General features: G+C 40.0%; 1 protein-coding gene across 1 annotated transcript in view; it reads right to left on the reverse strand.

Annotated features, from left to right (window-relative positions):
* Positions 1-24,722, reverse strand: part of LOC126282398 (translation initiation factor IF-2-like) — a 40,313-nt gene that overhangs the window by 9,114 nt on the left and 6,477 nt on the right. Inside the window, exon 3 of the mRNA XM_049982056.1 lies at positions 17,370-17,698. Coding sequence (XP_049838013.1) covers positions 17,370-17,698 — 329 coding nt within the window. The remainder of the gene's footprint in view (positions 1-17,369; positions 17,699-24,722) is intronic.

Genomic DNA, 24,722 nt, shown 5'->3' on the forward strand with positions numbered 1-24,722 from the left:
GTCGTATCTAGACCTGTCTGGGGTCCCATATCACTCCAAATGCACACGCCCCACACCATTACAGAGCCTCTATCAGCTTGAAGAGTTTCCTGCTGACATGCAGGGTACATTGATTCATGAAGACTTCTGCATACCCGTACACGCCCATCCACTCGATTCAATTAGAAAAGAGATTCGTCCGGCAAGCCAACATGTTACCAGTGGTCAACAGTTCAATATTGGGTTTCGCCGGCCCGGGTGGGGCGTAAAGCTTGATGTCGTGCAGTCGTCAACGGTACACGAGTAGACCTTCGTCTCCGAAAGGCCGTATCAATGATGTTTCGTTGATGGTTCGCATCCCGACACTTGTTGATAGGCCAGCACTGAAATCTGCAGCAATTTGCGGAAAGGTTGCACTTGTGTCACGTTGAACGATTCTCTTCAGTCATCATTGGTCCTGTTCTTGTAGGATCTTTTTCTGGCCGTAGCCATGTCGGAGATCTGATGTTTTACCGGAGTCCTGATATTCACGGTACACTCGTAAAGTGGTGGGACGGGAGAATCCCCACTTCATCACTACCTCGGAGGTAACGTGGCCCATCGCTCGTGCAACGACTGTAACACCACGGGAAAACTCACTTAAATCTTGATAACCTGCCATTCTCGTAGTAACCGATCTAACAACTGAACCAGACACTTGTTGTCTTATATAGGCGTTGCCGACCTTAACGCCGTATTATGTATGTTTACGTGTCTCTGTATTTCGACATGTATGCCAGTATCAGTTTCTTTGGCGCTTCAGTGTAGTAGGGTTAAAAGGCTGCATCACTGTGTTAAGCCCTTTTTAATTTGAGCACTTTGTGCTTGGATTCCATTCATATTCTTCTTTCTTGGTTCTCGTACTACTGCACACTGTTCACTCAAATTAATGTGATCACCTACCAAAAGCCTGAACTACCACATTTTTCCTCGTAGATTCCTGCGAAACGTCTAACAGACACTGAAGTGCTTCTATACAGGAACATATGTGAGGCGAATTTATGTTCCCAGGTAGCGTGAAACAGAAATCATGTCTTGTGTTCTTTCTTCTACTTACGTAATATCACCTCTGGAAGTTTGCGAATGGCAGATTGCGTCCACTGCATTGTCAGAGAATTTTAGGTATGCCACGTACAACATATGCCCCATTGAGCAGATCATCAGTGCAGTACAACTGAGATCCGAACTGCAGTTGGTGGTATGGGCACTCTCGTTCACGGGAAGCTATCCTGACGTCCGTCCTGTGTGGGGTGGTGAAGTTCGACTATACATTTGTCTAAGTATCCCAAGCTTCTTACTGTGACCTGCACTAATGTACTGGTCTTTTGCTCACATGCTTATATTAACAGAATTTATCAGATTGTCAGAAGTACAAATATCAAAAATCTTAACACCAAAAAATGGGTACTATATGCAAGAGTGGTCCTTCCTTAACAATGTGCTAACATTTAATTTCGTACACTGCTGTAGAAGTATGTTTAAAATGATTAACTTTGATACGCCTATATAGCTACGTACGACGTTACTACTTTAACCTCAAGAATGTGCTTGGTAAACATAATATTCAAGGATGGTTTCATTATTTTGGCCTTCAGTTTGTGAAAATCCGAAGCACACATTCTTCAAATTTCCGAATCTAATATATGAACCAGTCTTTACGAAAAGTGAAAAATGTTTTGGTATAATGATTGCGAGCTAACATCCGAAAGATGTTCGGGCTCACTTGCAGTTCATCTTCTTTGAAATATTTTGGCTCAAACTCCTCTACGGGTTGAACTGCAAGTGTCGTATTACACGTCCTAAATTAGAGACTTGTGACCCTTTTGTTAAATTGTCAGGCTAATGACAAGTTTGCGAAATAAAAATTTAATGTCACATATAATAACGGTAATAATAATATCGACAACTACATCAACGACCCATAAATTATGTAGACCCCACAGTTGCGATGTGGCTAGAATAATGTTTATTCAGAAAGCAAAATAATAGCGAAGTTGGTCGAATTTACAGTCACTGTTACACTAGAGCGCTTATCCATCTGACACAGTTCGATCATTCACAATCTCATCGCGAAACACAGGTCCAGTACTCCACCTCGGTATTTATACGAAAAGTTAGAATTCACACCAGGCACGCCGCCGCTCACCGCTCTGAGACTAAGTCACGTGATATCACACAACGCGAAATTTTCTAAGTGGTTGCACTTCCTAGCTGCCTAAAGACCGACTGCCCGCTTTCGGGCCTCAATCCGAACTGTACCATTTGGTGTCTAGATCAAAACCGTACTTCTGACCGTCTCCGGCCGCGTTCCCCCAGTGCTGAAAATCGCCGCTCAACTGGCTAACGCAATTCCCTTTCCTGAAGCCGTCCATCTGACTGGCTACAGCTTATTCTATATTATTTTACATTTTAACATATTTAAATAATCAAAGCTTGACCAATTTCACATTCTAAATAAAGTAATAATTATATCCATTACATAATAACAAACTTTAAATTCTTTTACATAAAACCAATATAATTTCCCTCTTAGCTTTGAATTCCACGGCCAGTAGCCTTTCATCAATGTGCTTTCTGATAAATAAATAAAGAACAAAATAAAGTATTGTGCAATAAAATTTGCGACAAATGTTCTGTTTACTAAAAATATTTAGCTCTTATCCTATTCTTGTCATTCAGTTGCCAAAAGTGTATTACACTATTCATTATATGGGTGTACTTTGCACTAGTGATACCTTTTTTGCTTACTAAGTATGTCGAACAGCAAAAATTAGGAATCGATTGCTCACTTGAGTAGCTTTTTTTTTCCTACTGTCATTACCTGTTTTCTAAAATCGGCAAACATAGAATTGGGAGAAACAATGAAAACATAGGAGGTCGAACAAAGAGCAGCAGCGTCATTTTTCGTTTGAATGGCTACATTCATGTAACCATTACATAATAGAATAAATAAGTTCAATAATCACAAATAATTATGAGTGACTGGGTAAGGCTTATTAGTTGCTCACAGCAAAAACGGCTTTAAAAATTGATTTTCCTCTACAAGCCACAAAACACAGCGCCAGAATAGATATAAAACACCAAAATTTTATTAAAAGAATAACTTTTTCCGTATGAAACCTAATCTACTCAAAGGGAACAGAAAATGTACGTAAATGACTGTGTAAGGTTTTCTGCTCACTTATGAGCTGCCGGAATCATCTTAGACGTCTAGACACCTCATGCTGCGCCAGTACTCGATATAAAATCTAAATTGTTCAAGCTCAAACATTACCGCAAAAGCCGCACAGTCATGTACAGAGTACTTGTGCATGTTGGCCGAAAATTTTAGTTTAGTTTCAGTCATATTTATGTCATGCTCCGTTGATCATTTTCCTGATAACTTTATCGATATGATGTGGAACAAGTCAGATTACAAGGTAAATATACATACATGAATAGTGCTAATATTAATATTACAGAAATTTTTATGTGGAACAAGTCAGATTACAAGGTAAATATACATACATGAATAGTGCTAATATTAATATTACAGAAATTTTTATTACTACTCATACAACTACATTTAGAGGTAAATTGTTTCTTACAGTTTCTGAAAAGAAAACTCACCCATGGAGTAGAAGGAGTTGTCCAGAAAAAATTATTTTAAGGTAGATTTGAAACTTGATCAGATACCAGCCAGACACTTTATGTCGTTTGGCAAATGATCAAAGACTTTTGTTGCTGAATAATGTACTCCTTTTCGAGCAACTGTTTCTTTCAGCAACGGATAGGAAAGCCATTTTTCCCTCTAGTGTTGTACATTTGAACATCACTTTTCTTAACGAATTGAGATGGATTATTTGTAATGGTTTAGTTTATAATGGTGCAGTTAAAATACTTAACTCCTTGAAAAGGTGGCTACATGACGTCCTTGGGTGAACACTACTAATTATTCTCACTGCTCCCTTTTGTGCAATCAATAATTTATGTCTAAGTCGTAAGTTACCCCAGAAAACTATTCAATAAGACATTATTGAATGGAAATATGCAAAGTATGTTAGGAGGTTGATCTGTTTATTATCAAGACTAGCAATTATATGAAGAGCGAAAGAAGGTGAACTTAGTCGTTTAGATGCTCAGTAAAACGCTTCTTCCAGTTCAAGTTGTCATCAATGTGAACACTCAAAATTTGGAGAAATCTAATTTGTTAACTGAGCCCTTTGCATATGCTACATCAATTGTCGGTATGACTCTATTCGGTGTACAGAACTAGATATAGTGAGTCTTTTAAAAATTAAGAGAGGGTCCATTTTCTGGGTACCACCTAATAATTCTCTGAAAAACATCCTTAAAAGTATCTTCAGGGGCTTTTTTTGGAATGAGGTTTATTATAACACTCGTGTCATCTGCAAAAAAATACTATTTCTGCTTGCTGAACGTTAAATGGGAGGTCATTCACATGAATAGGGAACAGCAGGGGACCTAAAATTGAACCCTGTGGGTCTCCCTTAGTGATAACTCCCCATTCGTTAGAATTTACAACCCTTCCAACATTATTTTATTCAGAACAGCTTTTTTATTTCTGTTCGTTAAGTATGATTCCAACCAGCTGTGTGTATAGCATTCAATTCCATAAGAGTATGACATGATCCACACAGTCAAATGCCTTGCAGAGATTACAAAAAATACCAACTGGCGATAATTTGTTATTTAGGACTTGTACTATTTTATGGGTAAATGTGTAGATAGCATTCTCAGTCGAGTAACCCTTCATGAAGCCGAACAGTGACATGTTGTGTAAATTATTTTCACTTAAATGTGAGATAACTCTTGAATACATAACTTCGAATATTTTAGATAATGGAGTCAGCAATGATATTGGTCTATAATTTTTTAAGTCACCCTTGTCCCCTTTATTATGAAGAGGTTTGACAATTGCATATTTAAATCTGTCTGAAATAATTCCCTGTGTCAGCTAAGCATTACAAATATCCCTAAGGACACCATATATTAAATTATAACAGCACTTCAAAATCTGTTAGAGTCTCCATCAACACCACATGACCTCTTGTTTTTCATTATATTTATAATTCCCTTAATTTCAGTGGGGGATGGTGGTGCTATTTCTAAAGACTGGGCAATGACATTTTAACATATAGTTTTGCTTCTTCAGCTGAACCTTTAACACTGTTTTTGCTGCTACATTCAGAAAGTGATTGTTAAAAATACTTACAACTTGTGAATTATCACTTACATCGTCATCATTTAGTTTTATTGCTATGGTATACTGTGCACTGTCAGGCTGCCCCGTCTCCCATTTGACAATATACCACATAGTCTTATTCTCTTTATCCCCATTATTAATTTATGTCAGAACACACACTTCTCGACTTCTTAATGACTTTCCTTAGAACATTACAGTATCTTTTGTAGTAAGCAAGTAACATCGAATCCTGACTTATTCTGGCACGTCATACAGGGTGTTACAGAAAAGAATGGCCAAACTTTCAGGAAACATTCCCATACACAAAAAAAGAAAATATGCTATGTGGACATGTGTCCGGAAACGCTTACTTTCCATGTTAGAGCTCATTTTATTACTTCTCTTCAAATCACATTAATCGTGGAATGGAAACACACAGCAACAGAACGTACCAGCGTGACTTCAAACACTTTGTTACAGGAAATGTTCAAAATGTCCTCCGTTATCGAGGATACATGCATCCATCCTCCGTCGCATCGAATCCCTGATGCGCTGATGCAGCCCTGGAGAATGGCGTATTGTATCACAGCCGTCCATAGTACGAGAACGAAGAGTCTCTACATTTGGTACCGGGGTTGCGTATATAAGAGCTTTCAAATGCCCCAATAAATGAAAGTATATAGGATTGAGGTCAGAAGAGCGTGGAGGCCATGGAATTGGTCCGCCTCTAGCAATCCATCGGTCACCGAATCTGTTGTTGAGAAGCGTAAGAACACTTCGACTGAAATGTGCACGAGCTCCATCTTGCATGAACCACATGTTGTGTCGTACTTGTAAAGGCACATGTTCTAGCAGCACAGGTAGAGTATCTAGAATGAAATCATGATAACGTGCTCTATTGAGCGTAGGTGGAAGAACATGGGGTCCAATCAAGACATCACCAACAATGCCTGCCCAAATGTTCACAGAATATCTGTGTTGATGACGTGATTGCTTAATTGCGTGCGGATTCTCGCCAGCCCACACATGTTGATTGTGAAAATATACAATTTGATCGCGTTGGAATGAAGCCTCATCTGTAAAGAGAACATTTGCACTGAAATGAGGATTGACACATTGTTGGATGAACCATTCGCAGCAGTGTATCCGTGGAGGCCAATTAGCTGCTGATAGTGCCTGCACACGCTGTACATGGTACGGAAGCAGCTGGTTCTCCCGTAGCACTCTCCATACAGTGACGTGGTCAACGTTACCTTGTACAGCAGCAACTTCTCTGACGCTGACATTAGGGTTATCGTCAACTGCACGAAGAATTGCCTCGTCCATTGCAGGTGTCCTCGTCGTTCTAGGTCTTCCCCAGTCGCGAGTCATAGGCTGGAATGTTCCGTGCTCCCTAAGACGCCGATCTGTTGCTTCTGACGTCTTCCTGTCGGGACACCTTCTTCCTGGAAATCTGTCTCGATACAAACGTACCGCGCCACGTCTATTACCCCGTGCTAATCCATACATCAAATGGGCATCTGCCAACTCCGCATTTGTAAACATTGCACTGACTGCAAAACCACGTTTGTGGTGAACACTAACCTGTTGATGCTACGTACTGATGTGCTTGATGCTAGTACTGTAGAGCAATGAGTCGCATATCAACACAAGTACCGTAGTCAACATTACCTTCCTCCTATTGGGCCAACTGGCGGTGAATCGAAGAAGTACAGTACATACTGACGAAACTAAAATGAGCTCTAACGTGGAAATTAAGCATTTCCGGACAGATGTCCACATAACATCTTTTCTTTATTTGTGTGTGAGGAATGTTTCCTGAAAGTTAGGCCATAACTTTTTGTAACATCCTGTATATTTCCCTCTTCCTCTTATACTGTATTTTAATTCCCTTAGCAATTTATGGCTTACTTGACTTTGAAATGGCTTGTTTAGATAATGTTTCAGGAAAGCATCTCTCAAATATAGCGACAAATTTACGGTGGAATAAACTGAATTTGTCATCAAATCATTTTCTGTGTATACTTCATCCCATTCTAACGCTTCTAGGCTGCACTTAAAGCTCTATATACTGTTCGCGTTAATAAGCCTCCTTGCCTTGTATGAACCTGCCTGAATCCTGTAAGGTGCTATTTGTGTTATTTCCATTGACTGTGCATCACGACCAGATAGCCCATTAACAAATGGGTGCATATTAATTCTTTCTGCCTGAGCACTGCCTATGAAAATGTTATCTATAAATAACCTACTAACCTAATGCACAAGGGTTTGAAAATTTACAAAAGATGCTAGATTGAAACAACTAAACAGAGATTCTAGCTCAGTTTTCCTGTCCGTATCTTTTAAGAAATCTACATTAAAATTACCCCAAACCACTAACTGCTTCATTTTGTCTCACAGGTAGCTCAATAATGCCTCAAGATGTTTCATGAATAGCTGAAAGTTACCTTGAGGGGATCTGTAGATTTAAAATTACTATAGAAGTGTATTGCAGTAGTAACTCACAAGCACATGCCTCAAGGATCTGATCTAAACAAAATTTATTTGTTTCAATATTTTGACATTCTGTCCATTGCGAAGCATAAGCAATGAATCTATGATCTTCCTCCTTTTCCTGGAAAAGAACAGCAGGAGTCCCGGAATTTGAGAGAACTGTCTGGACAGTAAATAATCCATCGAAGTCAGGTACTCCAGAGATAGGCCGGTTAGCTAAAGTGGCATTAATGGCCTGAAATGCCGATTGCGCCTATTGTGTCGGTGCAAAGGCCTGTCTTTCCTACGTAGCTGGTTCAAGGACTCCTGTGTCTGCGCAAATTAGGGAACGAATCTCTTAAAAAAATTCGCCATGCCTATGAGTCGGGCTATTCCATTCTTGGCCTTAGGTGATGGAGGAGTTTTGTAGAGCGTAAGTACGGTCCTGATTTATAAGGTTCTCCCCAGCCGAGACGAGATGTCCAAGGAAGGAAATTAGCTCTTTAGCTAAATTAATCTTTGGCAGCTCAAATGTAAGCCCGGCATCTCCAGAGTGGTGGAGAACCTCTTCAATACGGTTTCCGTGCTGTTTGAAAGTGTAACTATAGACGAGCATGTCTTCTAAATAATGATGGATGGATTTAAATTTAAATCCTCAAGACATTATGCAAAAGTTTGGAAAGGACCCCTGCCCCTGTTGATAGACCGAAAGGAATGTGGTTAAATTCAAATAAATTGCAATCCGTAAAAAATGCCGTAATCTATTTTGAAACCTCGGACAAGGGGATTTGATGGTAGGCTTGATTAAGGTCCAACACAAAAGAATGGAGCACCACGAAACCACGTAAAACAGTGGTGTAAGTCAATTAAGGTGACTGACTCAAAAACAACTTTTTTATTTAATACCCGATAATCGGTGACCGGTCGATAACCGGATCCCTGACTCTTCGGTGCCAAAAAGATGGCGAGACAAAGGAAGACGTAGAGGGACTAATAAAGTCATCCCGTTGCATATGCTCAATCAGCTGCCGCAAGATATTCGTTTTAGGAGGCGAAAATCGATGAGGAGACTGACGCACCGGAATAACATCGTTCAGCCGAATAATATATTTGATCCTGTTAGTGACTCCCAAGCTATAGGTTAATGCAGCAGGGTATTTATCCAGAACCTGTAACAAAGAACTGAGCCTGGGCAGCCACAAGATGAACCATTGGAAATTTACATTCCCGGCTTGTGACTGAATTAACTCCTGTCAGTGGTATGCACTAACAGCTTAAACTGTCGCTGATGACAGAACATAAATATCTCTCTCTCCAAATAATTCAAAATAAGATCAATATGCTGAATACAATCTCGCTCCAGAATAATTTTCGCACATAGCTGCCTAGTGACCCCGAATCAGAAAGCCAAGATAATTTCCTATATAGAAACATTCACATTGCAAACAAGAGGCTACAGCTGCCCATAGACAGTACGACTTCCCTGCCGAACCAGTTGTAAGGTGGGAAGTTTGCAAACATTACGACTCAGAAGGCACCAATCAAAATTCATCGACGAAACACTGCTTCCAGAATCTATTCAGGTGCACACCAATACACTGGTGAATTAGGCACAGGCAAAAAGGGATTTACGGATGCCTTGATGGGGTAAAAAACTTTAATAGATCGTTTACACTTCGAAACGCCTACTTCCCTCTGGCGTCAGGTATTCCGGCGTGACTTACGTGCCATTGAACATCGGGTTCCATGTGACCAAGGTCCTCGCACCAGAAGAAGCATTTGATTGTAACACTCTTATCACCTCTGGAGACGGGCACGCCTGTGGACTGAACCCAAATACCTGTTAACGCCTGCCCATCTTTCGTCGCCAAAACGCACATGTCGATGTTCTGTACCAGTCTGTCTAATTCAGCAAAGGTGGCTGGCTTCTCACAGAACATTAGAAGTGATCATTCGTCTGGTTTAGTGCCTTCCAAGGTGTTTTCAGTGGCTTTCTATTCACTCACACCTATTTCTAAGGCACTAATAGCAATTTGTATTGCATCAGGAATTAATAATAGTCCTATTCTAGTTAAATTTAATGATTGAAGATGGTAGTTGATGGATCAATTGGTGAGAATAAATTTGCTATCATTTTCAGGTTATATTTTGTATCTCAGCTGTTCTTTTTCCTGCTCTTTTAATAATATTGCGTTTAAATGAGAAAAACGTTTATTTGATTAAAGAGAATTAAAGTGGCTGAAAATATAATCAAAAGAAAATTCTGAATAAAATTTATTATCTCCAGATATTGAATAATAAAATAAACGAAAAGAATAAGCAGCAGTTGAACCCGTAGAAAAAAAAATAAAGAAAAAATTCAAACAATTAATCCGTACCTACTTCTGGCCCTAAACCTTAACACGAAGAAAATATCTATTAACCAATCCCACTCACAGAGTGGGATCGGTTTGCAGACGAAGCATGGTCCAGCCACGTTATGTTCCGTAATGAAGCTGCTGAGTTTGCTTGGTACCAAGATTTCGAACTTCCCTCTAAATTCAGGCTGGTACATCGCAAGGAGGTATAGAACTCCCAAATCGAGATGATTCCGTATCTTATGTACGAATTTCATGTGACTGGATGTATTTTAGATATCATGCTCTGTCCACAAGGTAAACCATTGGTCCAGTAAGCCCACTAACAACTTACCGATCTATCTTCACAATGCAAAGTATTCAAGTTATGGATTCTGAATTAGATATCCGAGGTTTTTAATATAAGTTGGACCTAAAGTGAAACAGCATATAATTTATTTCTCTGGTAGTAACTGTGGCCATCAGGTAACACTTAACGTTGTACTTAATATTAGTTCATTTCAGTGAAGGTGAGTACAGAAAATTCTGGATTGGTAAGTGAGATGAACGTGTCGAGTGATAATTTAAGTTTGCTTTTGGGGAATCATCGGAGTTTTACCCAACTGGAACGTACCCGTCATTTCAGGCCCCTTTTGCATATGAGTTCGGATACAATAGAGAGGTACTTTCGAATGAAATAGTTACATGCATGTATGTGACTCCGCATATTGAATTCATTTAGTTTCTCTGTGAATTTATTTTCCAGAGTAGTCTGCATCTACTCATGAACTAACCTTCGTGAACTGATATTATAAACGTAATTATTTCCAAGGATTCAGTTCCTGGCCATAAATGGGATTGATGTATTTGTGTCATTGCAAGTAGTGTCTGTTAAATCGCAGGGTGCGCCAATGTGATCCACCTTGTTGTTCCATAATGTGCTCTAAGCTCCACACAGTGGCTCTATATATTTTCTTAACCGCTTCATTAAGTTCCTTCACGTAATTTGTGCATGTAATTCTGATACGTCGTCCCCATATAATCCCCCATACACCACCAAACTGGCTGCATCTGTTAACTTAATTGAGCCGCGTCGTGTTTGTGCAACGGGCTACGCACCGCAAGCAGTTATCCTTAGACAGAGGGAGCGGGTGCGAGGCGTGGCCCGGGGAGCGACTGGGACTTTGAGACGGTTATCGGAGTGAGGACGGGAGAACGAGGGCGGCTTAAGGGGCGACAGTGAGGAACGGTGGGGTCGGTCCGTGTTGTGGTTGCGTGGGCGCGTTCTGTGCATCCCGAGGTTCGTGCCTGGTGTACAGCTCGAGAACGCGAGACCACCTTCGGTGGCGATTAGTGAAGGCACGGTAAATGGAGCAAGTGTGGAACTAACTGGAGGGAGGAACACATTGGTTGTTAGTCTCCGTGGGACCTTCCGTTAGACGTAACTTTGCGGGGAAAGTTCCATTACACGCACGCTTGGGGACGACGAAGCCGACGGTCTTCTTCATACCCGGCGCCACCTTTCTGCAATACGCCGGGTGAGTTGCTCTGAGAAGTTTCCTCGCCGTTCTTTCTGCTTCTTGCTCACCGTGCAAAAGTATGTGACGACATCGTGGTGTGTGTGTGTTTATGTGTGTGTGCGTGTGTGCCTGTTTTCTCAAACACCTTTTACACAATTGTCACTCCGCTTCATTTCGATTTGTACTCGGAAATGTTGATTTAGTACCGCTAAGGATTACAAGAATGATATACAGAAGAATGGAAAAGAAAATTGAGAATGCGCTAGGTGACGATCAGTTTGGCTTTAGGAAAAGCAAAAGGCACTAGAGAGGCAATTCTGACGTTACGGCTAATAATGGAAGCAAGGCTAAAGAAAAATCAAGACACGTTCATAGGATTTGTCGACCTGGAAAAACGGTTCGACAATATAAAATGGTGCAAGCTGTTCGAGATAATGAAAAATGGAGGGGTTATCTATAGGCAGAGACGGGTTATATACAATATGTACAACAACCAAGAGGGAATAATAAGAGTGGACGATCAAGAACGAAGTGCTCGTATTAAGAAGGGTGTAAGACAAGGCTGTAGCCTTTCGCCCCTACTCTTCAATCTGTACATCGAGGAAGCAATGATGGAAATAAAAGAAAGGTTCAGGAGTGGAATTAAAATACAAGGTGAAAGAATATCAATGATACGATTCGCTGATGACATTGCTATCCTGAGTGAAAGTGAAGAAGAATTAAATGATCTGCTGAACGGAATGAACAGGCTAATGAGTACACAGTATGGTTTGAGAGTAAATCGGAGAAAGACAAAGGTAATGAGAAGTAGTAGAAATGAGAACGGCGAGAAACTTAACATCAGGATTGATGGTCACTAAGTCAATGAAGTTAAGGAATTCTGCTACCTAGGCAGTAAAATAATCAATGACGGACGGAGCAAGGAGGACATCAAAAGCAGTCTCGCTATGGCAAAAAATGCATTTCTGGCCAAGAGAAGTCTACTAATATCAAATACCGGCCTTAATTTGAGGAAGAGATTTCTGAGGATGTACGTCTGGAGTACAGTATTGTATGGTAGGGGAATATGGACTGTGGGAAAACCGGAACAGAAGAGAATCGAAGCATTTCAGATGTGGTGCTATAGATGAATGTTGAAAATTAGGTGGACTGATAAGGTAAGGAATGAGGAGGTTCTACGCAGAATCGGAGAGGACATGAATATGAGGAAAACACTGATAAGGAGAAGGGACAGGATGATAGGACGTCTGCTAAGACATGAGGGAATGACTTCCATGGTACTAGATGGAGCTGTAGAGGACAAAAACTGTACAAGAAGACAGAGATTGGAATACGTCAAGCAAATAATTGAGGACGTAGGTTGCAAGTGCTACTCTGAGATGAAGAAGTTAGCACAGGAAAGGAATTCGTGGCGGGCCGCATCAAACCAGTCAGTAGACTGATGACAAAAAAAGGTATTAATAATATTATTGTTGTTATCACTGTAGTTGTTTTTATTGTCGTTATTGTAATCTCTGTTCATAGCTGAGGAAGAGTTGCTACGCGAAATGGATGAACACATGCTCAGGACATTTACGGATTCAGATATAGATGATTCTCCTATCAACTGGGCGAACGTACAAATTCTGTTTGGTAGCCAAATAAGTGCTAGACACTACTGCAGTCAACAGTTAATTTCGTTTTACCTTCCTCTGAATACTTGCATTGCTGCAGTTACAGCAACAAGTACTGAACATGGAACCTCACTTGTAAAGCATGCCAAAAAATTGCTTAGAAACTAACTAGTTCACAAGGAACTCATCTCAGTCAGGACGGAGAAATTTTAAACTATAATGCTTATCTTGAGAATAACAACAAAGCAAGAAAACCAAGAAGAATTACAGTTTAAGGTCGAATGGAAAGAATACCAAAGAAAAATCATGGTAGGTCAGAAACTTCTACCAATAATTCCGAAGATCCTGTAAGAAATGTGAAGCCGAAAGACAGTTATAAATGTCAATGAGAATGCAGCGTTACGTGTTTTGGGCAAGATAGACAAACCTCCCTAGAGCCTACTGGAATCTTTGATCATTTGAGGCGGTACATAGAAAAGTTAGTGGAGGAAGAGAAAAACAGTGTGAGGACCAAATCTGATAACACATGCAAGAAGAAGACCGAAAACATCTATATAATATAGAAAGCTGGTAAGTTCCAAGTATGTTCTCGGGACATTTGAATTTACGGGAAACTGTAAGAAATACTATTGAAAAAGAGATAAAAATCGAGCCAAAGAAAGTAAATAGGCTATGAGGCAATACAGTAAAAGTTGTTCTTCTTCTTACAAGAGCAAAAAATGTACACCATATTACCTACCTGCTGAAGTGAGTGTTAATACATGAGTTACATCGAGTACATTGCCATGAAAAAAGGAAAGACAGCTGAGAAATTATGGTTCTGTCGGCAGATATCGACAACGGAATTTAATCTGAAAGACAATAGGCCACGGAAAGATATGTTTGATACGTATTAAGAGTTTTCACATTTTCCCAGTGCATATTAAAAGGAAACAAAGAATGTGTGTGTTTGAGAATCTTAAGAAAGAAAATACAAGGTAGGCGAATCTGTTCTGGTTGATTTTGTCTTCAAAGCGTTGCTATACTACCCTAACGGGAATGCAAAGGCAAAAGTCGACCAAAAAGGGCTTCCTGTGTACAATCTCATGGTTCTTAATGTAGAGGAATACAAAACAGATTTGTACATGTCGGACGATCTAATAAGAGATTGGAGTTAGGTAGTGGTGGTTTTATGTGTGCGAACATTTTTCATAAATCGTGCACAATCAAAACCGGAACCTTGTTGTATGACACACGAAGGGCCTTTAACCGCAATACCTGCATGAACACTAGGTATTTTCCTGCAGTGTTGCAGACAATAATCTGTTCCCAGCATCAAATGGTTTTTTCTGCATATACTGGGTGATCAAAAAGTCAGTACAAATTAGAAAACTGAATAAATCACGGAGTAATGTAGATAGAGAGGTACAAATTGACACAGATCATTGAAAGGACATGGGGTTTTATTAGAATCAAAAAAACACTAAATTTCATAAAATGGCGCGTCATCTGATCAGAATAGCAATAATTAGCATAACAAAGTGAGACAAAGCAAAGATGATGTTCTTTACAGGAAATGCTCAATATGTCCACCATCATCCCTCAACAATAGCTGGAGTCGAGGAATAATGTTCTGAGCTGCATTGTAAAGCATGTTCGGAGTTCTGGTGAGCCATTGGCGTCGGATGTTGTCTTTCAGCTTCCCTAGAGATGTAGGTCGTTCACGATACACTTGCGACTTCAGGTAACCCGAAAGCTAATAATCGCACGGGCTGATTGCTGGGAACTGGCTGATCAAGCATGACGAAAGTGGCAGCTTAGCACACGATCATCAGCAAACGACGAGCGCAAGAGATCTTCCACACTTCTAGCAATATGGCATGGAGCGCCATCCTGCATAAAATTCGTACGTTCCAGCAGGTGTTTATCAGTTAGGCTAGGATGATGCGATTCTGTAACATATCGGCGTACCTCTCACCCGTCACGGTAGCAGTTACTAAACCAGAATCAAACAATTCCTCGAAGAAATAAGGCCCGATAACGGTATATGTGGTAAACCCAACCGATACCATGACTTTCTCGTCGTCCAATGGAGTTTCCACGACAGTTCTAGGACTTTCGGTAGCCCACATTCTGCAGTTGTAGACGTTGACAGACCCTCGGAGCGTGAAATGAGCTGCGTCGGTCCACATCACGTTACTAAACCAGTCGTCATCTTCCGCCATCTTTTGAAACGCCCACACATCAAATGCCCTCCGCTTCACTAAATCGACAGGTAACAGTTCATGATGCCGATGGATTTTGTACTGATAGCATCGGAGGGTACGCGTAAGTGGAATGCCGTAGCGACGTGCGACTGCACAAGCGCTGACTTCCCCGTGCATAGACGAACCCACTACAGTCTCCATTTCTTCCTGAAATGTCTCAGCAGCATTAGGCCTTGTCCTCGGTCAGCCACTAAGGGTCTATCGTCTCAACAACCCGTAGCTTCGAACTTCGAAATCACTCTCGCCACAGCTGCATTTGTCAACGGACCTTTACCTGTTCGAATCCCCTTCGTACGGCGATAGGATAGTAACGCTGAACTAGCAAATTCCCCATTCTGATAATACAGCTTCATTAAAGCGCCTTTTCAGGTAACGTCAACATGCTGCGATTGCTGGCGCATCTGATTCTCTCTCTCTCTCTCTCTCTCTCTCTCTCTCTCTCTCTCTCTCTCATTCCCCTGCCCCATATGGGCTATTTCTTTCTCTCATTGCAGCTCCTTTTGTACACGATTGTCATGCGAAGTCACTGACGTTTTGCTGTCCAGCGCCATCTGTCGGACATATTGTAAAGTTCTTCTGTTTTTTTTTCTAATAAAACCCCATGTCATTCTAAGCATATGTGTCAATTTTTACCTCTTTGTCTACATTATTCGGTGGTTTATTAAGTTTTCAAATTTATGCTGAATTTTTGATCACCCTTTATATTAGACTCCATAGATATAACAAATTATATACACGACTCAGTATTGATAAAGAATCATAATATGATGAAAACACGGAAGAACTGCAGGACCACACTTCCAGTCCTTTTTTCTCTTATTTATCGCTAGTTCATCACCTTAGCTATTTCATGCAAACGATTTTCGCTTATGTTGGCCGTTTAAATGACTAAGTTCATCTTCTTTTTTTAATACTAAAACAGTAAACAACTGTTATTAGCACAGTGTTCTGTTCAATATATTTTTGCTACTATTATTACTTGATGATAAAACCACAAAAATCTTCTGTTAGGTCTCATTTACTACAAGTTCTGCGTTACTGCAGATCAATAATTCGTGGTGAAAATAGTAATGGCCTTCATGTATTGTTACCCACAAATTGGCAATAAGCATGTCGATAAACGGTAATCTTGTTTATTGCATTAAATGAGTAACACGGACACACATTGTCTCTGTTTATTCCAAGTAATCTTTATTGAAAAAAACATAATGAAGACAGCTTCAGTATAATCCAATACTACAATATTACTTAAAGTGGCATATTACTTACTAGATAGCAGCAGCTATTATGATAAGTTTCCGAAATAGACAATAAATTTTCAAATGTTAAGAAACCACGTTTAGATCGACTTAAGAAATCCAAAACTACAATATTACTTAAAATGGCCTATTACTTATAAGATAGCAGCAGCCATTATGTTAAGGACCGGGACGACGTAACCAAGTGCGCAATTTTGTAAAGATTTCGTTGAAGTCTACTAAATGATTGAAACATATAACAGTGGGGAACATTATGAACGAAATAATTTTCTTTGTTTTTTTTTATTTACTGTAGGAAAGTTTCCGAAAAATACAAGAAATTTTCAATTTTTAGGAAACCACGTTTAGAACGACTTAACTCTGTTCATATACGCATGTTTCCAGTCTTAAATGGGTGATGTAAGGATAAATAAAGAAGTAACTAATGACAGCCTTCGCAGCGTCACACCTTGCTTTCGCCTAGTCGATCGCCCGAAATTGTGTTGTCCTCGGGCGTGTGCTTTCACCCGCAACCTTTGCAGCCCTGCGACCCACGCTGTTAGTTATCGCCTCCACCCCTCAGGTCGTTCGAAGGTATCGGCCACCCGGCGTTCCGCAGCGACCCCGAAATCGGAAATTCGCGAGTTTGCGGCGGCTGCGGCGAGGCCAGAGACTCGTCGGAAGGGTTGGGGTTTAGAGCGTTGTGGAAAGGGGATGGGGTGGGGGTGTCTCTGCCCCCACTCGCCGTTATTGCCCCAGCTGGAGCCGGGCTGTCCGCCGCCATTGATTATCCATGAAGCTCCGGGCTCTCCAGCGGCGGACGGGACAGAAGCGTCGCACCCCTCTCCTCGCCGCTCCTCAGCGGCCGGCCCAGCGCAGAGCGGCTTGTTTTTGCACGGGTCACTGGCTGCGGCCCGCTGTCCTCCAGCCATCCAATTCACTAGGGGGTCGGCCACCGCCTCCTCTGCGGCGGGTAAAAGAGCACCAGGAGGGATCGCCGTGGCTGCACTGCACGACCCAGCCGGCGGTCGTCCCCAGCCGCGATGGCTGCCCCACTCTTGACACAGTAACTGGAGACCCGTCCTTCAGGAACAGCTGGGGCCTTCACTGCCGTCAGCTGTCCATCGTGGAGCAAAACACAACATTTAGAGGACAAGACCTGTTATGGAGAATCGTGCGGGTACATCTGGGGCAATGTAAATCTTGAGGAGATGTAATCTCCATCCTTGCGCCCTGAGTCTGTATGGTTCGTCCCAAACGTCCACATGTTTATTTATTTTTCAGGTAATTGAACCTGTAAGAATCTATGCGATAGCCAGGAGCTAGGTGGTGAAATGGTAAGGGGCTGGATTAGCACATAAACACATAATGTCTTAAAACAAATTTATTACAGATAAGTTCGCTGGAGGATAAACGAGATCTTAATTATGCCTTTAATTGATGGCGTCCACAATCGATTTAAACAATGAAGCATTGCCCACGACAACTCAGTCGGAATTTCTCTTATAAATCTTGAACCGCTTAATTAACTCCAAAATCCAGAAAAGTAATGCGGCTACTAGTCAAAGAGTTTGTACAATGACAAAATTTACTAATTATTAGAATAAAAATGCCAGACGCAAACAAAGTTAAAAAGCAGTTAACACCTTACACAGCATTCGATTATATGAATTACTTACCCGGCCACTTAAAGAATTAAATTTTACACATCAGTAAGGGTGGAAGTTCTCTCAGGAATTACAATAACAACAACTTAGACACCACACTGCCATCACGTGATGGAATGACTACCAGTTGCGGTAACAAGGGACCTGTAAGTCATGACATACATAATGCTTGTCAGTTATGAGTATAAGCTCTTGAGTTTACAAGCGCAGTTAGTTAGCTACCGGGAACTCATGAAATGATTAGAGGCACAGGACCAGAACAAATGAACACGATTTGAAAGGAACCCGTTCAGATATCCACAAACGAATTCTTGAGCTTCTTCGATTTTAGCAATTACCATGGTGATTACGAAATAGTCTCAAAATAACTATTTAAACATATCGATGGCTCCAGCTCTACTGACCAATGTCTCCTATGCGTGACCTGTTTCTCCTGGCATATACGTTTTCAAACAATTTACGGGAATTCAGCCAGGTAATATTTACATCGACCGCCGATAGTTAGGCGGGAGTACACCCCGCGATTTTCAAGGCACAGACTGCCAACATTACCTGGCTGAATTCCCGTAAGTTGTTTCAAAACTGTATTCTATAATTATTTAACCACAAACCAGTCCATTTCCACCGTACTTAAAGCAGCCCGGATACCTACACTCATCTGCATTCTCTTTCCCAAAAATAAAAAAATAAAAAATAAAAAATTGGTAGAAACTATGGTAGCAGACCAGATAAAGCAGGTAGGTTATCCCACAAGATTGAAAATTTTCTTACGAAGTTTATCACATCTCTCGTTAAACGGAGAGAGAGTCTTCGACAAGCGGAAAAAGGAAGCTGGATCCACGGGATGTTTACGATCCAAGTCTCTATCGCACTGCCGTATCACAACAGTCAGGCTTCGCCGCAAGGAGTGCAGTGGAAGTTTCTGTCCGCTACAGAACATCCATTCTTCTCCATCACACCCTCAGATGGGTGCCAAAGAGTTGACCTTTATCGATATAAGAGGCAAAGAAGATTTTAGCGAAAGATACATCAAACTGCCGCGCCATGACTCACTGAACAAAGTGTAGCCTTATTAATCTTAATCTAGTAAATCCATTTTCAATCCCTCTTTCCTCTCCTATCTCTCACCTCTTGTCCTTTTCCAGTTGGAACCTCTGACGTCCTTCAGTTATTGACGGCACAGAATGCTATTTATACACTCACTCGCAAAATATAACACTCCTTAAGTAATAAAATATCATTAGTAGGAATTTTTCGTGGTCTTTCCTAGATGTTTGCTTGCAAATATCATGTTATTCTCTCAGAAAAAACTTAAGTTTTATGGAATAATAGATTTACAAGCAACTGCTTTGAGTCATATTTGACAATCAAAATGAAAACGTAGTACTGAATAGTTCAATAATTGAATATTTCAATAGTTCAAACCGTGCAGAAAGCATAAAAATGTTTATGTCTGGGCATATACCTTGAAGGGTATACCACATGTTTCAGTTTTCGGTCCACTCTTATTCTTGTGTTTGTGTTGAAACATTCTGCAAAAAACAATACTCGATTTACAAAGAATTACATTAGAGAGAGAGGGCCACAGAAGAAACTATTTACGTTGTTCTCCAAAGACCTGTTAAGTAGTTCTCAGAAAACCGACTCTCTCTTAAATTAAAAAAACACACACACAATATTCAGTGGTGTGCAACAAATAGAGACATAAGAAGAATTATGTATTTCCGCTCGGTAAAATCTTAGTGGTCTAACTTTCTGGGGTAACTCATCAGCAAGAGAGAGAGTACTGGTTGCACAAAAGCGAGAAATAAGATCAATAGCACATCTGTGATAATAGTGTATCCACCTCTTCTAGAAGTTGCGCATTTGAACTCCAACCTAATGGAATTCGTCACAAGTAATCCATCAAAGTTTGATAAGAGCAGTAGAAGAAATCACGACCAATATTGCTTGTGATTAAATCTGTTAGTGGCTAAGAAAGGAAATCGAACAAAAAAATCAAATCTCTTGGACAGCACTATTCGATGGACAAATTTCTATCTAGTAACTGGCAGGCTGTAAGAGAAAAAACTAATAAACTATTCTTTTAGGATATTGAACAATTAGGAGTAAAATATTAAATTTCCATTAATATTTTCACAAATTGCGTACAATATATCCTGTAAATTTAAATGTTCCGCACTTTATCGTCTGCCAACCACAATTTACTGATACTTTTCTAATTTATTCTAATTTTTTTTCTTTCCAAACAGATTAGGACTCCTAGAAACAGTTTAGGGGATATACTAAGGGTCACCATGCTTCACTCCTCCTCCAAAGGAAAATTGACTCATAGTTTTTTCTATGCTGACTAGAACCATCGATGTACCGATGTACTCTGTTTCCAGACCTTGTTAGGTCAGTGGCTGTATAACTATAGTGTGGCTAACCGAAACAAAGGCGTTTTCAAAGTCTATAAATGGTATACCTAGTAGCATTTCCTATTCATTGGCTGTAGAGATCTTGGCCACACGTTTTGTTTTTCTTCACAAAAAAACCTTGGTTTTCAGTCGTAAGATATCATAACTACCAGTTGTGCCATTGAGCACTTAGTTTATAGCTTTTCTCACTTTTTTTAAGGTTTTGAAGAACTTCGTTACTTTCATGTGTGTAGTGCTTTCTTTTTGGTTCATTAGTTTTTCATATAATTAGCTATGGAAATTCCGTATGTGCTGCAGAATTTGCTGCTTATCTGTTCTGCTCACTTACATTACTGTCAGTTACTGGTATTCCTCTTTCATCAGTCATAACATTTTGTTTTACTTTCAGGCTCTTTTATTCTCTAATGATAATTTTGTAACATTTTCGTGACACCTTTTTATATCTGCTTCTATTTTCTTCGTAATACGCTCACTTAGTTTCGATTATTCTGTCTTGTCAAAAAGTGTTTTAATTTTCTCTTCTCGACACTTTGACAGTAATGCTCCTTGTATTCGACATGAGGAAGAGAACATAGAAAAAAAATTTCTTTCTCAGTTTCCGTTATCGTTTCCACTTGTATTTCTTTTCTTGACTGTTCTAACGTCATCTGAAGATCCCTCCGGAATTCACTTTCCTTTCACTTACTACATCTATGTTAATAATTTCTTTCTTCGTTGATATTAGTTTCCTTCTCCCTTGCTGAAATTTTTTGTCTGCTTCTGTTCTTAGCTATCATGGTTGCTGCCAGTGTTAGTTTAAAAGTGAAATATCTTTGATTATTTTCTTCTGATTTACAATACTAAAATCCTATTTCATGCATAACCTAGTGATTTCCACTTCTCAAAGTCATCATAAAGCTGTTCATTTGGAAAAAAATATCCTCTCCAGCAAGAAGAATAAGTCTTTCGCCTCTTTCATTTCTTTCGTCAATTCCATGGTAATCTACAGAGGCATTTCCTTGTTTTTTATCTTGATTTTTGCTTATACGATTGATTGATTGGCTCAATACCTTTTCAATAAAACGCAGATACTATATTTAACTACAATCCCCAATTATGGGTTTGAAGTTGAACAACTGTCCTTCTTCGTTCACAACTTTTACCACCTCATAAAATTCTACTAATTCATCTATAGACTGGCTTGAAATAGGAATATACAGTTGCGCTATTTGTTACATGTGTTTCTTTTTTGTTCAGGTGACATTTTGTAGAATGGTACAAAATATTTCCTGAGTTTGATATTACACACCGTGTGTCTTTACGAAGCTTTTCAAACAGAGCAACCGCAATCTTTATTGTACTCCAGATCCTCATCAGTTCAGCTTAGTTCATATTGATCAGCAGTTTTATGTGCAACCGAGAGATTGGCGCAGTGGATAGCACATTGGCCTCGAACTCGAGATAACCATGGCTCAAATACGAGTCTGGCAATGTAGACAGGTTTTAGTTATTTCCCTTAATCACTCCAGGGAAATGCTTTGATGGTTCCCTTGAAAGGGCACGGCCGCTTTCCTTCCCCGTGTTTGACAAAATCCGAGCTTGTACTCCGTCTCTAATGACTTTGATGTCAACAAAATGTTGAACTGAAACTTCCTTCCTACGTTCCTTTAATATGTGGAGACGTAGAGAAGTTTGGAATTTCCGACATTACTAGGTTTCTGTACGGGCAGCGTTAAAGCAGTCCCCTCGCAGATTGTTTGGGAACCAACCCAGAATATTTTACGATAGCACTAGTAATCGTATCAGACTTAAAAGGTTGAAGCAAGATCGCCACACATGCTTCAAAACGGATTGCAGATTTAATTTTCCACTTCGCCAATGGAATGAGGTAGAGATGCCCATGTCAGGTCACTCTACCGGAGCATAGCCGTCGCCCATGTTGTAAGTTTCGATCCTTCCCGGGTATCTGAGCCATATCCGGGTGACTTTCCGGCCATACCAGGGAGACTTTCCTCGATCTGCCAGCCTGAGAGATACCCGAAAAGGGACCAACAATCCCACACCCTCAAACGGGAATTCAGCGTCTTATCTCCATACTGTCTCTCTCGGTGATTTCGGGTCCAGGCGGAATGCTGAAGATGGGTACTTGGCACGCGACAATATCGGAAACCACATGGTTCCGACTTTGGAGTTGATCGAAATTGCAACAGGTATGGAGCAGTTCACAAGTGAGATTTAGATGCGTAATAAAACAGAACACATTCTACTAGGCAGACCAAATCCTTTAGTTCCTAGAATAAATCCTTCTGAAGATTTCTGTCAGCATCTATTACTGTTATTTTGTTACCGTAGTTTCTTAATGCCAGGCATATTTTCCTGCGTACGACCAAAACCTGGTTCTAATTCAGCTCCATTTATTTAATAAAACTAGGTTGCCTATGAAAACTTATTTGCACCCTGACAACTCCCAGCCATCTCCAGCCTAAAGCCTAATGTGCTGCAACTCTTACGTGTCAGAAGAGAAAAGCTGCCTATACAGTTCGTCTTTGTCATAAATATTTACGTATTCGTGGGTAAACTTCTGACAAAGTTGATGCTTCCATATAGCAAATGCGCTTGTTATATGTATGTTCCATTATTCAAGAGAAGAACACCTGGAAAAATAAATTCTTAAGCGAAGTGTTCACATCCAGTCGATTTAGCAATCTCACAGCTTCCTCTGCCTCACGGCGTTGAAAGAAGCACGTATAAAAAATTGTATCGTTAAGAAATGCAGTATGCTATCTGCTTGTCTTAACCAAAGAGCAAATTTTGCATTTATTTGTTTTTGCCATGCGACCTAAACTAACTGCACTAACGAACATTGGTCGTAACAACTCTTGAGAGTGAGAGGCACTAATTTCTTATGTTGTTGAATATTAAGAAACGTTCACTAGTAATGATTAATAAATAGTGCATTCAGCTCATTTACAAATGTGATTAACGTTTTCAAGCAAATATACTTCACTGGTTGGCTGTGAAGTAGTTTATACTGTGACACTCCCACGTTTGTAACATGAGCGAGAGCATCAGTTAATTCTCTAGTTCAAGTGATTCCTTAAGATGACAAGTACCAAGCTGTAAGATACAATTTTCCATTTCTCTAAGGGCATTCCATGGCTTTCGCATTAACAGATGTCGTAATTGTTATAGCCGACAAGTCATTTCATAATGAAATTATTCCTTCATATCGTTCAGGCCCTTCAAGTTGTTTTACTTGAAATATGCACGTTATAATTTTCTTTCTTTCAGATGAACAGCAGCTGTCTGTCTTCAAACACAGTTCATAAATATTTTTCCGGAAACCTACTAATGGTGCATGTTCGTCACCTTACTTGTAAATGTTGCCTTAAAAACTGCAACTTAAAAGAATGTAAATTATAAGTATGCACCTGCGGGTGCTTTTTTTCTTACCATTAACTTCACAACGGTTTCAGATCAGATTAGCATTTTAATCTTATGAAATGAAACCCACGATTGTTTCTTTCATATAGGAAAGTTACTTTCTAGTCAGGTAATTCTTGCTTATTTCCCTTTATATTTCATGTTTGCTTTCTAATGAAATAGAGAATGTGTTTTGTAGTTAATGTCTTCTATAATATGCATACATTAAAGTTTACAGCATTCTACTCTAATCATTATATTTTGGTTCGTACGCTATATTACTAGCTGATGATAATATTGACAGTACAGAGGATTAATTCTCGTTCTTGACTAAAGGAAAAATTTATGCCATTAACATGGATCATAACAGTAACAGATCCACGATCGAAACCGGTATAAACGCACTGAAACTTCTCCTCATGCCGATGGTGGTGTCTAAGTTTGAAAGTCGTATCGTACGTCTCTCCATTCTATTTCTTTGAGACGAACAGTCAAGAATGTGCTTAGCTATGTGCCCCCTACAACGCCATTTTTCTGTCTTAAATTGTCATTATCCCTTCAATAATACTCGAAATAACTAGTGACACTTTATCGTTTGAAGTTGT

This window comes from Schistocerca gregaria, chromosome 7 (assembly GCF_023897955.1).
Source record: "Schistocerca gregaria isolate iqSchGreg1 chromosome 7, iqSchGreg1.2, whole genome shotgun sequence".
NCBI classification, from domain to species: domain Eukaryota; kingdom Metazoa; phylum Arthropoda; class Insecta; order Orthoptera; family Acrididae; genus Schistocerca; species Schistocerca gregaria.